General features: G+C 49.1%; 1 protein-coding gene across 2 annotated transcripts in view; it reads right to left on the bottom strand.

The window, feature by feature from the left end:
* Positions 1-9,582: 9,582 nt before the first annotated feature.
* Positions 9,583-14,943, bottom strand: part of Btbd16 (BTB (POZ) domain containing 16) — a 51,833-nt gene continuing 46,472 nt past the window's right edge. The window contains exons 14-16 of one of the 2 annotated variants that reach the window (NM_001374628.1): positions 13,956-14,054; positions 12,142-12,330; positions 9,583-11,175 (exon numbers count right to left, since the gene is read on the bottom strand). In NM_001374628.1, the coding sequence (NP_001361557.1) occupies positions 11,107-11,175; positions 12,142-12,330; positions 13,956-14,054 (357 nt within the window). In that variant the 3' untranslated portion in view covers positions 9,583-11,106. The remainder of the gene's footprint in view (positions 11,176-12,141; positions 12,331-13,955; positions 14,055-14,943) is intronic. The other variant, NM_001081038.2, reaches the window with a different exon arrangement.

Genomic DNA, 14,943 nt, shown 5'->3' with positions numbered 1-14,943 from the left:
ACATGTGGCCAATGAGTTTTGCACAGTGAATAACCTTCTCTACCTCGGTAGACAGGGGGATGCTCTGTGTCCAGGGGGACCCTCAATCTTGATCCAACAGCAAGAAAAACCATTTTGTCTCTTTGGCACTGTGCCAGACCTCTCCTGTGCTCCCCACCCCACCACCCCCAACCTCCAGGCTATTAAGTCAATATTGACTTGTCTAAAGTAAGGCACTGTCAATTCAATATTTAAATGGCACTGGGCCGGGTTGACGGGCATTATGCATTTTCTCAAGGACGTGTGGACAAGCAGTCGAACCTGCCAGGAATAAAGCACGGTCAGGCCACACGGAGACATCTAGTGACTCAGACAAAGCTTGCTGGGCCAGCAGGCAGGCTGAGCTGTTCAGGAATTCGAGGATTAAAGAAAAGTTAATCACCGGGCAGGAAGCTCCCTCTTGACAGCCAGTGTTCCAGCTGCCAACCCATGCAGCCCCCTCACTCTGGCTTCTCCTCTCTGCTGTCAGACAGTACTGTCACCTGCCTCCTGCCCAAGTGTCCCCTGGAGTCAATCAGACACTCTTGGTTGGGTGAAAAAATAGAAAAGTGTAGGTCTGGATGGAAAATTAGGAACTCAGGGCGGTGAAATAAAGCTGGAAGTGACATTTGCTTCAGGGTCAGTTCTGATAGTAGGTGGACCCTGGCTTCTTCTAAATGCATCAGTGAAGGGTCATCCCAGGGGAGTGGGGCTCTCGAAGAAACAACTCAGGGTCAGCAAGGCTCCTCACGACGGGTAGGAACAGAAATGATCATACTAGTTTTAGAGACAGTTCACATAACACAGTGAAGTGAACTTTCACGGTCTGTATTCGTACTGAAAATCAAGATCAAGCGAGCTTTTGCTCTTCTGCTCCACGGGAGGTTTCTGTCCTCCCTGAGCTCGCCTTAGGACACCTGTGTTACCGTTTGACAGGTGTACCGCCCCAGTCAAACTCCCCACCTAGCACTGTCCCGCCCGCATGCGCAGGACGGAAGCTTGGCGCCAGAAGCGAGAGCCCCTCGGGGCTCGCCGCCCCCGCCTCCCCCCCCCCCCCGCACCCCCGCATCACTGGGTCAGTGAAAAAACGATGAGAGTAGTGGACCTATCGTTTCATATTCAAATGTTTGAGATATTCATATTAAGGGAACCACTTTACACAATTTAAAAGCTATCCAATTATTAAATTCTAAAGGTATTGCCGTGGGAAGCTTCAGGGCAAGGCTGATTTGCTTATGAGCCTGAGTGGTTGGTTAGCCTGAGAGGTCCTTTGCAGGGTTTCCCCTGGTATCATCAGCAGACTGCATTTCACTGGAGGGTGCTGGCTGGAAGGCTCTGGCAGGCCCTTTGGTGCTGGGAGTTGGGTTGAAGCATGTGTCCCTTCTGTGGGGCTCTCCTTTACATGGCTTTCGAGTATCCAACAGGCACTTCATGAACACGAGGTTCCCAGAGGACACAGATGGGAGCTGCATGGCTCCTAGACCCCAAGTTCTTTGACTTGTGCTTATAATTCTGCTGCAGTCTGTTGGCTAAGTCAAGCCCAGTTGTAGCCCAGACTCAAGACCCATTGATGGGTGGAACCAGGGTGTAGCTCCCAGGTTGTGTGACTCACTGGGGCCATTATCACCATGATCTGCCACAGGACTTGACATCTGTCAAGTCCCCTGACCCTTCTTCCCTCTTTTTTTTTTCCCCTTCTTTTTAGACAGGGTCTTATGTAGCCCAGGCTGGCCTCAAACTCACTCTGTAGCCATGGATGATTTTGAATTTCTATCTTATCTCTACCTCCCCAGTGCTGGTTTTCATGATGGCATAGGTGTACATGTTGTTGGGGTTGCAACCCAGGGCTTCATGTATGCTAGGCAAATACTCTACCAACTGACTCTCAGCCCCAACTCCCTTTTCTTATATGCAGCCATACCAGCCCAATAAAGGCAGCCAGCCACTTGTGGTCTTTCCAGAATATTTAACTTTCTGTGAGCTGCTGAATCACTTCTGGAACAGTCTGGACAATACGATGGGGGTGAGGGGTCTGTCCCCTGAGTGGCCACAGTCACATGACTGTGACCAAAGTAAGCTCAAGGATCATGTAGGGAAGTAGAGGGACCCTCCCCAGCTTTGAACAGAGCAAAGCCTGAGCCCCAGGGACACTGTCATTCTTGCCCAAGCTCTTCTGCTTGGCTAGGGTTGCCATAAAAACTCCTCGAAGCTGCTCCCTCTCTTCATGACCCCTCCATGCCTTTTGCTGAATGGCTACCCAGAAAGACATTTCATTATGGCCACACATTAGAAACGGGTGCACATATGCGTGAAGGAGAAATCAAAGTTTAATGCAGATAACTGTCCTCCAGGACCCTCAAAGTCCCATCATGCATGTCTCCCACTGCTAACTCTGACAGCCCTGGCCAGCCAGGAAGCATCCGTGTGTTTTGAGGGCACCAGGCTTCCCAGAATGTGCCGTCATCTGGACTGAAATCTTCTGAGCTCCCGATTTCCCTCTCTCTGTTCTCCCATCAGCTTTATGTGATAGGATTCGGATATCGCAGGAGCTGCCCGTTGGAATGCACAGGTCAGTCAGTGGTAGTCGGCACACACAGGGTGGCGCAGTCATCATCCTGCTAAGGAGAGGGATTATTCCCTCACCTCACACAGAAGCCTGGGTCCTTTGACTCTTCTCTGTAGTCTCCCTTTCCTCCCTCAACCCTAAAAAAACTCTAATTGGTTTTCTGTCTAGAGAAGTCCTGCCTCTTAACATTTGTTTGTTTGTTTGATTGATTGATTGGTTGTCTTGGTTTGTTTTTGAGATAGCATCTTAGGTAGCTCAAACTACCTTCAAGCGTGTTATGTAGCTAAGGCTGGCCTTGAACTCCTGATCTCCTTGCCTCTACCACTTGAGAAATGGAATTACAGGTGTGTACTACCACATCCAGCACTAGACATTTTCCTATGAACAAAAATCACACACGGTGTGGGTTTGGTGGCTGTTTCTTTTATCCAGAATGATATTTTCAGAGTTTATCCACGCAGTATGGACAGGTCCTCCATTCCTTTATTTTTGCCAGGGATTAAGCTGGAGCCCTGAACATCCTAAGCACGTGCTCTACCACTGACTGCACCCCCAATCTCAAGAATATTATGTGGTTCACCCACATCTCATCATCCCATCCATTCACTTATGGGTGTATATTTATGCTTTTCCACCTTTGGGAGTGTACACATAACATTGTCACGAACACTCACACATAGGTTTCTATGTGCACATGCGTTTTTCTTTCTCATGGGTGTGTACCTAGGTTATTCTAGGAGGAATCCCTGCTTTGTATGTCATATTTCCATTTTATATATTCCCCACTGCCAGTGCGTAAGGACTCAGTTCCCCACATCTTCCCATAAGCTTCTTCTTCTCGCTCTTCCTCTTGATCGTGGATTAAGCATCCTTTCTCTGGGATGGACTCTCCTTTGGGCCTTGAACACTTGGCCTCTCCTCAGCTCACCCAGCCATCTTCGGTGCCATAACTATATCCACAATTGTCCTTTCCATACCCTGGGGCTCCATAATGGCAGGGACTGTCTTCTGCTCACCTTTGCAACCCTAACTCTTGGCCTGGCTGCGCTTCATATCTGTGAATGGTCAAGGATCAGGAGCACAAAGGTTGCATGACTCAGAGTCACAAGGCGCATCAATGGTACCTTCTCTCCTGATCCTGCCCTGCTCACGTGGCAGCCATTAGCTGTGTGTGACTGGTTACTAGACACAACTGACAAGCAACAGTCTATTTTATTTCATTGGGATATACTTAAAAATATACATACATTCAAGTAGAAAGAGCGGGTGATATTCCAATACAGGCTGAGCTCTGTTTCCCTGGCCTGGGGTATAGCTTCTCCTGGCTTTCCCCTCAGCAGTCCAGCTGAGGTTTTAGGATGGTCACAGCTGAGCCCAAGGCATGGTTGGTTCCACTTATGCAGGGAGACAGACGGTCTTGAGCCCTGAAGAGTGTGGCATCAGCCAGGGCAGGTCCTTGTTCCTGGGTAAGCACAGTGTTGTTGCTCCTTTAACGTTGTCTTAGTCAGGGTTTCTATTCCTGCACAAACATCATGACCAAGAAGCAGTTGGGGAGGAAAAGGTTTATTTGGCTTACACTTCCATACTGTTGTTCATCACCAATGAAGTCAGGACTGGAACTCAAGCAGTTAAGAAAGCAGGAGCTGATGCAGAGGCCATGGAGGGATGTTCTTTACTGGCTTGCTTCCCCTGGCTTGCTCAGCCTTATAGAACTCAAGACTACCAGCCCAGGGATGGTCCCACCCACAAGGGGCCTATCCCCCTTGATCACTAATTGAGAAAATGCCTTACAGCTGGATCTCGTGGAGGCATCTCCCCAACTGAAGCTCCTTTCTCTGTGATAACTCCAGCCTGTGTCAAGTTGACACAAAATTAGCCAGTACAAACGTCCACTAATGGCTATTTAAACTTATGTCCAGTGAGAAAAGTCAACCCCCAGCTCCTTTGTGGTGGTACCCATACTCCAAGCACTTGGTGGCCATACATGGCTTGTGGCTGCCACACGGGGCAGGACAGACACTCAGTGTTTTCATCGGCACAGGGAACTCTGTTGGCCAGCCCTGCTTTGGGTTTTCTCAGGAGCATGTTCTCTTTCCCTAGAAGAAGCGCCTCCACCGTCAGCTGGCAGGGACTCAGGTCTACGTACCCAAATCTCATATCCAACATCCATCCTGTGGGAGACCTGGGGCCAGGCTGGCCCTCCTCGCTACCCTTGGCAGCCCACCCATTCTCTGAGAGGTCCCCATCCTAGGTTTACAAGGGCTTTTCCTCCTTGTACTGCAAGACAAAAAGATCTGCAGGACATAAAACGTCTGAAAAGAAAGGGGAGTGGGTGTGGTGGTACATGCCTGTAATCCTGAGGCAGAAGGATTCTGAGTTCCAGGGTATCTTAGGCTACATAATAAGATGTTAGCTCAAGAAGGAGGTAGGCAAGCCTGGAATGGTAGCACACACCTTTAATCCTAGCACCTACTACTCGGGAGGCAGAGGCAGGTGAATCTCTAAGTTCAAGGCAAGCCTGGTCTACAGAGTATTTTGTAGGCCAGCCTGAGTTACACAGAGAAACCCTTATGGGGTGGTGGGCTGTGATAGGCAGCCTGGTTTCCGGTTGAACTAGGCTCAAACCCTGGTGACCCTACAGGTGATCCTGCAGGGGGTAGCCTGCAAGGGATGATAGGCAGTTTGCCACACTCCTGGACACCAGGCCCCTGACATGAGGCCGAAGCTCTCCATAACTCTGTGACCAAGAGTCACGAAAGGGCAACGCCCCAAGCCCCTCCACAGGTAGAAAAAGTGACCATAGGTCAAGTAGCCTCAAGACAGATCTCCATTTTAATGAGGTACCTAAAGGCCTGGAAGCTTAGTCAATACAATCTCTTTCCCAGACACTCCTCCCTGCAAAAGGTATTTAACTTCAGGCCCGCCCTGGGAAAATGGAGTACAGTTTTCACATCGTCACTCTCTGCCATGACAATAAATGCCTTAAAACTATGGACTGGCCAGGCAGCGGTGGTGCACACCTTTAATCCCAGCACTGGGGAGGCAGAGGCAGGCAGATCTCTGAGTTCGAGGCCAGTCTGGTCTACAGAGTGAGTTCCAGGACAGCCAGAGCTACACAGAGAAACCCTGCCTTGAAAAAACCAAAAAAAAAAAAAAAAACAAACCAAAAAAACCTATGGACTGTCTCTTCTTATTGGGATTCGCTGAGCAGAGCAATGGAGCAGGCCTTTGTCTGAAGAGCAGCATCCAGTCTCCCGCAGGAGGCCTCTCTGTGATCCCAGCCGTGGACTCCAAGTCAAGCCGCCTGCCAAATAAGCCAAGGACTCGCTCGTCCTCGTGGGACCCTGTGGCCCCAGGCTAGATCCAGCCCTCAGGGCCCCCACTCCGTTCTCAGCTCTTCCACATTATCAAGTTGCCTGGGGTGCCCAAGAGTCTGAGAGCTATACGTTCCCAGTTCCCAGTCTCCCTGCAGGCCCGGGGACCCCCAGCCAACTCCAGCATTCCCCCAGGGAACTCAGACTGTGCTCCCCCACCCCCAGAGCAGGGTTCCTTGGCTTTTCACAGTCGGAAGCCCACCCAGTGCCTGGGGTGGGGTCTGCACAGTTAAAACTTCCGAGTCCTGCATTGCCCAAGGCCTGAGCGGACACAGGACCACACTTTTAACCCACAAACCCTGTCTTAAACAAACAAACAAACAGTGAGGAAGAATCTTTCTTACTTTTTAATGCTTTTTCCTCCTCCTCTGCCCCTCCTCCTCTTCCCCTCTGCATATGTGTGTGTGTGCTTAATTAATTAATTAATTAATTAATTAAGACAGTTAGACAAGGTCTTAATATGTTCTGGAATTCACTCTGTGGACCAGGCTGACCTTAATCTGAACTCATAGGAATCTGCCCCCCAAATTCTGGGACTAAAGGGACTAAAATAGAACCATATCCAGTTCTATTTTTTTAAGGCTGGGTCTCTCACTGGTTTGGCTAGGTGCTGGGCAGTGACCTCTAGGATCCCCCTGCCTTGGTCTCCCCGGCAGTGGGATGACAGGCACCCACCGCCACATCTGGCTTTTTATGTGGGTTCTGAGGATTCTAGCTCAACTCTCACTCTTGCCTGGCGAGCACTTTGCCCACTGAGCCATCCTCCCAGCCCACAATTCATTCTCACTCTGACAAGCCTGTGGTGAAGTTACTTCCCAATTGCCACAACCCCCGCTTCACGGGTTCAGCTGCTCTTCTGCTCCCAAGGGAGCTGCTAGCCCAACCATCTCATCCTACATCGGTGAAGCGGGCCCCAAGAAGGATGCAACCAAGCCTACAGGGCAGCAGTTTCAACCTTCAACAAGTACAAAATGACACCAAGCAGCCAGTGAGCAACAGGACCGATGTTCATCGAGTGTTTGCAACGTGCTTAAGTGACTGACGAGTAAGGTTGGCTTCTGAGGCTGAGAGTTTAGCTGACTGCCTAGAGCCACATAGCCAGTGAGTGGCAGAGGTAGGAGCCGACACTAGGTCAGCTGGTACCTGAGAGTTGCTGTGCACCAAGTGAATTGGGGACCAACTTCCCAGCACAACCCTTTCCTTTCTCATGGGCCTGGGAGGTGAGGTGAATGATGAGAAAGGCAGGCAGAGTTGGCTCCAGAAGCATACATAGGATGCAGTGTTGTCCAGTGCCCATGCCCATTACTGTGGGCACTGCAAGCATGGGTGGTAAAGCCCGACTCTGTGAAGCTTTACCTTGCGAGCAGAGCTCCTGAGAGCCTCTTGAGAATTTTTTGTCTCAAGGCTTACACTTCTCAAGTTCAGACACGGTATGGGTGAACTTGTCGCCTCTCATGCCAGATGTGTTAGTTTCGGTTTTAACCATTAAGCGAGGAGGACCCAGTGCTTCTAGGTGTGTGTTCTAGTTTCATTTCTGTTGCTACGACTAGAAGTAATTTTGCAGAGGAAAAGATGCATTTGATTGACACTGCCAGGTCCATTATTGAGAGAAGCCAGGGTAGACTCTCAAAGGGAGACCTGAAAGCCAGACCTACCAAGGGCGTCTACCAGCTGCTTCATTCACAAGCTCACGCTTAGTTAACGTTCTAATGCCACCCAGGACTGTCTGCCCAGGGAATGGTATTGCCCACAGTGGGCTGGACCCTTCTACATCAACTAAAAAGAAGACAATGACCCACAGACATGCATGCAGGCCAATCTGATCTAGGAAGTCCTCAGTTGAGACTCCATTCGCAGATGGCTCTGGACTGTGTCAAGTTGACAGTTACCTCTAAGACAGAGTTTTTCCAGATTGCCGATTTCAGCCACTGGAATTCTGGCTCCCAAGTTTGAGGTCAACTGTGCCCTCTGGTGGACAGGAGTGGATTCTCAGAATTAGAACAAATGGTTCTCCAGAGTGTGTGTGTGTGTGTGTGTGTGTGTGTGTGTGTGTGTGTGTGTGTGTGTGTGTGTAGTAGTGGGGTTTAGGGAAGGGGATGGGAGAAGGGGCTTCTTAGGGAAGCTGTATTGATACTGTATTAGAGGATGTCTTTTTTTCTTCTTTTTATCAGTGTGGTAAAATAGATTCCTAAACCTGATGTTTTGTGGGTGTTGAGGGTACTGGAAAGGAAGACAAATGCATGTTTGCGGCACCATGAGGAGCTTCATTGAGAAATGGAAGCTTCTAGACTGCAGTCTTTTCTAGCATCACCCACAGATTTCTTGCAACCATGCATTGCATAACCCATTTATAACAACAACAAACCCCCCAAAGAGCCCCCTCAAACCATGCCAGAGGGTGTCCCTGCCTAGCCCCTCAGTGACGGCGGTCCCCTCCGTCCTATTTTTTTTCTCTCATTATTCTTCAGTAACCTGGTGGTAAGCAACACTGACTTTTCTAAAGAGCTTCACTCCATGCCTGTCTGGTAAGCTGTACCTCCAGGCAACTGTGGTCAGATCTTAGACATGCTGTTGGATGAATGTGTGTGGCCACAAAGGATGCCTGTGATGATGAACAGGGATTGTCAACCTGACAGGATCAAGAATCACCTATGAGACAAGCCTCTCGGTGTTTCTCAGTGAGATCAAGTTAACTGAGGTGGGAAGACCCACCCTAAACGTGGGTGTCACCATCCACGGGCTGGGGCCCTGGCCTGAAAGGGAGGGAGAAAGTGGCTGAACATCAGCATCTATCTGTTTCCTGACTGCAGGGGCACCGTCACCAACTGTCACCAGCTGCAGGGGCACCATCACCAACTGTCGCCAGCTGCAGGGACACCATCACCAGCTGTCACCAGTTGCAGGGGCACTGTCATCAGCTGTCACCAGATGCAGGGGCACCATCACCATCTGTCACCAATTCAGGGGCACCATCACCAGCTGTCACCAGTTTCAGGGGCACTGTCACCAGTTGCAGGGGCACCATCACCAGCTGTCACCAGCTGCAGGGGCACTGTCATCAACTGTCACCAGTTGCAGGGGCACTGTCATCAGCTGTCACCAGTTGCAGGGGCGCTGTCACCAGTTGCAAGGGCCCCATCACCAGCTGTCACCAGTTGCAGGGGCACAGTCACCAGTTGCCTCAAACTCTGGCTATCATGACTCCACTGCATCCTTGAACTGTGAGCCAGAACAGACCCTTTTTTTATTTTTAGTTAAGTTGTTTCTTGTCAGATATTTGATCACAGCAACAAGAAAAGTAACCAGTACAATGGCTGAGGTGTTTTTCTGCTTATCAGTCAGTCAGACTCTGGCCAGACTAGCTAGTGGAGTTGAAAGTCTGGATAGTTTTTTTTCTGGGGGTGAGGGAGTCTGAGTGAGGCTGGCTGGGACATACAGGACCTGACCACTATGTTTTAATCTGAGCACTAGTCTACCTTATGACTGTTTGTCCACCTATATCATAGCAAGTTCTTTTCCCATTCATTTTGAGTTATTAAGACCTTGTATTAGAATATCATTTGGGTTACTGAGTGTCATAGTTAGGGTTTTACTTTTGTGAACAGACACAATGACCAAGGCAACTCTTAGAAGGATAACATTTAATTGGGGCTGGCTTACAGGTTCAGAGGTTCAGTCCATTATTATCAAGGCGGGAACATGGCAGCATCCAAGCAGGCATGGTGCAGGAGGAGCTGAGAGTTCTACATCTTCATCGTCTTCATCTGAAGGCTGCTAGCAGAAAACTGACTTCCAGGCAGCTAGGTTGAGGGTCTTAAAGCCCACACCCACAGTGACACACCTACTTCAACAGGGCCACACCTTCTAATAGTGCCACTCCCTGGGCAGAGCATATACAAACCATCACACTGACCATTATGGGGCTTTGATACTTCATATAATTTGTACCTGAGTGTCTCACTGGTCCTCACACTAATGTGAATTATGGAGGCCATGTTTTCCAATATCTATTGCACTGTGTCATATGTGTCTCCAACACTACCAAACCATTCCTATGTAACCTGGAAAACATTAAAAAAAAAAAAACCCAAACAAACAAAACCCCCAAAACCCAGACAGTTGAAGCAGAGTAAACAGAATATGGAGACCCAGATATAATGATGAAGCGAGATCTAGTTGGTCAAGCACAGGAGATTGATGCAGCCCAGGACTGCAGCCTTGGCAGATGCCTCCATCACTTGAAGGCTGGTAGGTGGCTAATATCAGAGCAAGGACAGGCCCTGTGTTGGACCCTGGAAGGATGGAAGGAAACTTCAGGGTAGCAAATGGAAGGAAGGATCAGAGAAAGCTGGGGCCACAAAGGGACACAGTCACTGCAGAAAGATGCCCATGAACCCAGAGAGGTGATAGCTATCCCAATTTCTCTCCTCTCCTGTCTCTCTAGCTCCCACGACTACTTCTCTTTTACTGGTCTTGAGTGGGAGCAACAGCATAGAAGAGTGGGACACAGGAGGAAGAAGTGGTTCTGGAAGCAGGCTCCCAAAGCCCAGTGCTTTGGCGCTGATTCTTCTCCCAGGCCCACCTCCCACGGTCCTACCAGCCCTTCTAACCTCCTGAGATTCTCTGTTGGAAGGAAGACTCCCTCAGCTGTGTGCCATCCCACACCAGACATTAGGTAGGCTGGACGTACCCACCTGACTGTCTTCATAACTCTACCAACTCTCCAGGTTCTCAAAGAAAACTGGCATCACGGAGGGGTGGACAAAGGTGACCCTTTGTACAGTCCTCTCTCTTAGGAAAGGGTGCAGTGTGTGACTTAACTTCGAAACCAGAGGGGAAGGGATATCTTAGGTCTGCAGATCATTGTGTGAAACAATTAGTAGCTGCTAAGGTCCTTGGTCAGGCATCTGCAAGAAGATTAGCCTGTCAACAGACCGAGTGAGCTTAAATGTGAATTTTCCCAATCTTATCTTCAGATGAAAACGGAAGCAGATTGGCACTAAACTCTAATGCCTGAGCCGACGACCCAGGGGAGCTGACGCGCTCAGGCAGCCGGACACAGTGCTCCCCTCCTTAATGTCATTTTTATTTCTCTTATGAAGTCAGGCCGGCCAGGGAAGGGGATCCCATAGATTCCTATGAAAGCTATCAAGATGCTGGGAAGATGAAGGCAAAGCTGGCGTAGATCGGGATGCCCACGGTTTGGATTTTCAAGACCTAAAAATAAGGAATGAGGAGAAACGAGACTTTCAGATTAACGCCTCATTATCAAAGGGTTGTATAAGCTGGCACTTTCCAGACCAGCCTGCAGCAGAGTAGCCCAGGGAGAGCATAAATAAACATTTCAGACATAGTTTAGATAAAGTGCTTAAGTCTTTGGGAGTTGTAGAAAGGCTAGACCTGTGTTGTCACCTGATCTAGGTGAAGCATTTCCAACCCTTGAGGCTTCCTACCGGGTCCTAGCCTCTCCCAGCCTTCGACAGAGAGGATGGCTGTGCTGATTCAAGCCCCCACACGAAGCCTTTATAAGCGTTAAACCCAGGCCCCACCAGCTATGGAGCATTTGATCTCCTTACTTGTGAGGTCTCCTGATCTCCAACAGGGGCATCTCAAAGCCCTAGGTCACTCTAATGTGTCCCCAGGGTCAGGACTGAGACTGACTCTGTGGTTTGTGGTACAGTGTCATTCTCAATAGGGTACCAGGGTGAGTCCCAACCTCAAAGCCACAGCCAAAGAGCCCCCCCCCACACTTTTTTTTTTGGTTCTCAGGCTATTTGGGACAAGTACTAAGTCTACCTAGATGTTGATTCCACTCTAGGGTTGATGGGCTCTGTCCTCCTGGGTAAGCCAGAAGGAGGCAGATAACCTGAGAAGGATTTCAGAGGGATTAATGTGTTATGACCCCTTGCATCTATACACAAATACCTATTGACGTTTACAAAACGGGTCTGCGGTGCCTCTGACTTGATCTGTTAGAGTCACCCACAACTAATGCTTTTCATTTTAGAAGGGATCTCTTTGGCATCATTTGGAACCGTTGTAATCCTAAGGAAACTGAACACAATCCTCATATGGATCCCTGGTGATCTGAAGATAGGAATGCCCAAAAAGTGGTGAAGGAAAGAAGGAGCCAAAAGGAAACAGAGGAGAAAGAGAGAAGCCAGAGGCCAAGGGGATGCTCACGTGGCTTTTGCAGCCTGGCTTGATAAACCCAAACTTTTGCATGATTTGGTTGGTCCTGAACTCCTGCCACCTGCCGTCCACCAGCGTCTGGGCTTGGATCTCATACTTCACCAGGCGCTCCGACCTCAAGCTGATGGTACTGTGCTCACAGACTGGTGAGGGGCACTCCAAGTCTGTATGTTTTATTCTCTGCAAAGACAGTGACCCATCCCATGTAGCCCCAGGACTAGGGTGACAAGAGCTAGCAAAGGGCTCCCGACACATGGCCTTTCTGTTTCAAGTCGATACAGATAGCATGAGGCCATTCTCCAAATGGCATACTTTCCCAAGAGCCACCCTTGGAACCCCGTGACGTCCAAGACCTCTCCATATGCAAACTGTTTTCAACGGACTAGGGCTTGGCCATCAAATCAAGCTTCCTCATTGCTTTGCTGGGATAAAGCTCCAACAGTGTATACGTAAGGGCCTCCTGAGTGCTGGTATTACATAATTCATCTCTTCCATCCTGTTAGGAAGATGCCTGAGGGTCTGGTGACCAAAAAAGGAGGAGCCAGGAAGAGAAGGGCCTTCCTGTGGAAGAGAAGGTGGTGGGCAAACTGGGACTAACATTCGGATTCCATCATTCATTTCATCATTCATTCATTCATGTATCCGTCCTCTTATTCCCTGAGCCATTTAAACTCTCCCTAGGCTCTCAAGTTGGGGAGCTAGAAGAAGTGTGGGGAGGGGAAAGTGTGGCTGGGATGTATTGAATGAGAGAAGACTCTCTTTTAAAAAGGAAAGTTCCCCTAGGTTCTAGGCATGGTGACTGGTGGTGAAACCAAAAAGCCAAGTTGGAGACGGTTTCTCAGGGAGCTTGGTCCTTAGAGAAGAGAGATCTCTAAGCAAATCCTAAGTGGGCTCCAGCAGCCCTTCACCACAGCAGTCATTGCTGTCACCATCCTTATTGCTAAAACATAAGCCGTGCTGGGCAGGGAGCAGGGCTCAACAGCACAGCGCATGCTCAGAATGCACAGAAATAAAATACATACAAGGCTTTCTATGCTTAAACTGTGGCAAACCCTTTGCACAACTATTTAATACTCTGAGGTTGGTCCCCAAGACAGGGTATCTGTGTGTAACAGAGCCCTGCCTGTCCTGGAACTCCCTCTGTAGACCAGGCTGGCCTCGAACTCTGAGATCCACCTGCCTCTCCTCCCCCAGTGCTGGGATTGAAGGTGTGCGCCACCACTGTCCGTCCTTTGTTACTGTCTTCATCTTAAAGGCAGGAGATCATGGGACTTGCTGAGCGTAGGCAGCTCCTCAGAGAGTTTAATTATAATTCTCTGCCCTTTCATGGTTGTCTTCATCCTCTCCTTAGGGCTCATAGATAATAAGGAAACCTCACTCTCTCACCTGATTCCTCAGATGTCACACACGCTGTCCTTCAGTGTCACTTTGACAGACTCTTCTCCTCTGCTACTTGTAGGCGCTATCTGTCACTTCCTCAAAGAATGACCATGGGCAAAGTATTGGCCACTATGTACAAACTGATGATGATATGACTCCCAGTTCACACAGACTGAACCCTGGCTTTGTCAAGAAGCCACGTGACATGAAGGTGAAGTCCCTCAGAGTTGACAGCCTCATCTACCACCAGTACCAACTTCCCCAGCTGCTTGTGAAAATCACATGGCAGCACATAGGTGACTATGAACAGCACTTATGACACAGCCTGTGTGAATGATGAGCTAATGATTCTTCAGTCCCTTCTAATGCCATGAGACTCAGTGGGCGGGAGATGGAGGGGCCGTTTCAGAGGGGCACCTTCTTACCTGCATAGAAAAACTGTAAGAGGTAGGGTCGTGTTTGATTCCCTTTATCTCAAAGAAGTATCCGTATATAGAAATCCTTTCCGAGTAAGTGGTGTATTCCTACATTGGAAAGAAGGTTGGCAATGCGGATGGGTGAATACCATCAGTATCCAAAGACAGGATGTAGCAAGGTTAACTCTAGTGACAACCAGAGGTACTAGTTCAAAAACCTGTCACTGCTCAGAAACAGCTGCTAATGTCTTCCAACATTTCTAATCATCATTTTGCATGATTCTTTGGGGGAGAAATAATGAGTTAGATATGGTCTTAAATCACCTATATGCCACAGTGCACTTTTATTTTCAATCGGATGGACATGCCATGCTACTTTGGTGGGTCATTGCAACCAGGTACTGAATCAGTCCCTCAGATGATAGGTGTAGGTCCCAAGTCCCTGCAACATGAGTTCTTTAAAGATCCCCAATTACCTTTGAGAAGTCAGATAGCAGCACTTAAAAAAATCATGTCTATTGCAAGCCCAAGACAGGGCACAGCCGCCAACCCCAGACCCTGTCCCAACTCAGCACTGAGATGCCTCACTCTCGAGCTCCTTGACCAGCCAGGGTTTGACTGAGATTCACTGAACCTGCTAACAGAGTGAGGCAGGACAAGAGATAGATAGATAGAGAGAGAGAGAGAGAGAGAGAGAGAGAGAGAGAGAGAGAGAGACTAGCCCATGGTTTCCCCAGATGTTTTCCTCTTTTAGGAAAAAAACTCTCAACTCCCAGGAAATCTCTCCCATCCTGGGAAAAGTGCTATTGTTGGTCACTCTATAGGGAAAACTTGGACCACACACATCAGATTGCTGACTGGTCTGTTCCACCCTTCTGTCTTATGAACTCGATTTCCTAGGGCTTTGTTGGCTCTACTACCAGAGGACAGAGTGGCCATAGGTGCCCCCACCCACCCCAGAGCTCTTTCTCTCTGCATAGAAGGGACTTTCCTTCCC

The sequence above is a fragment of the Mus musculus genome, chromosome 7, assembly GCF_000001635.26.
Source record: "Mus musculus strain C57BL/6J chromosome 7, GRCm38.p6 C57BL/6J".
In the NCBI taxonomy this organism is placed as follows: Eukaryota; Metazoa; Chordata; class Mammalia; order Rodentia; family Muridae; genus Mus; species Mus musculus.
Note: the sequence above shows the minus strand (reverse complement) of the source record. Positions and strands in the feature narration are given on the sequence as shown.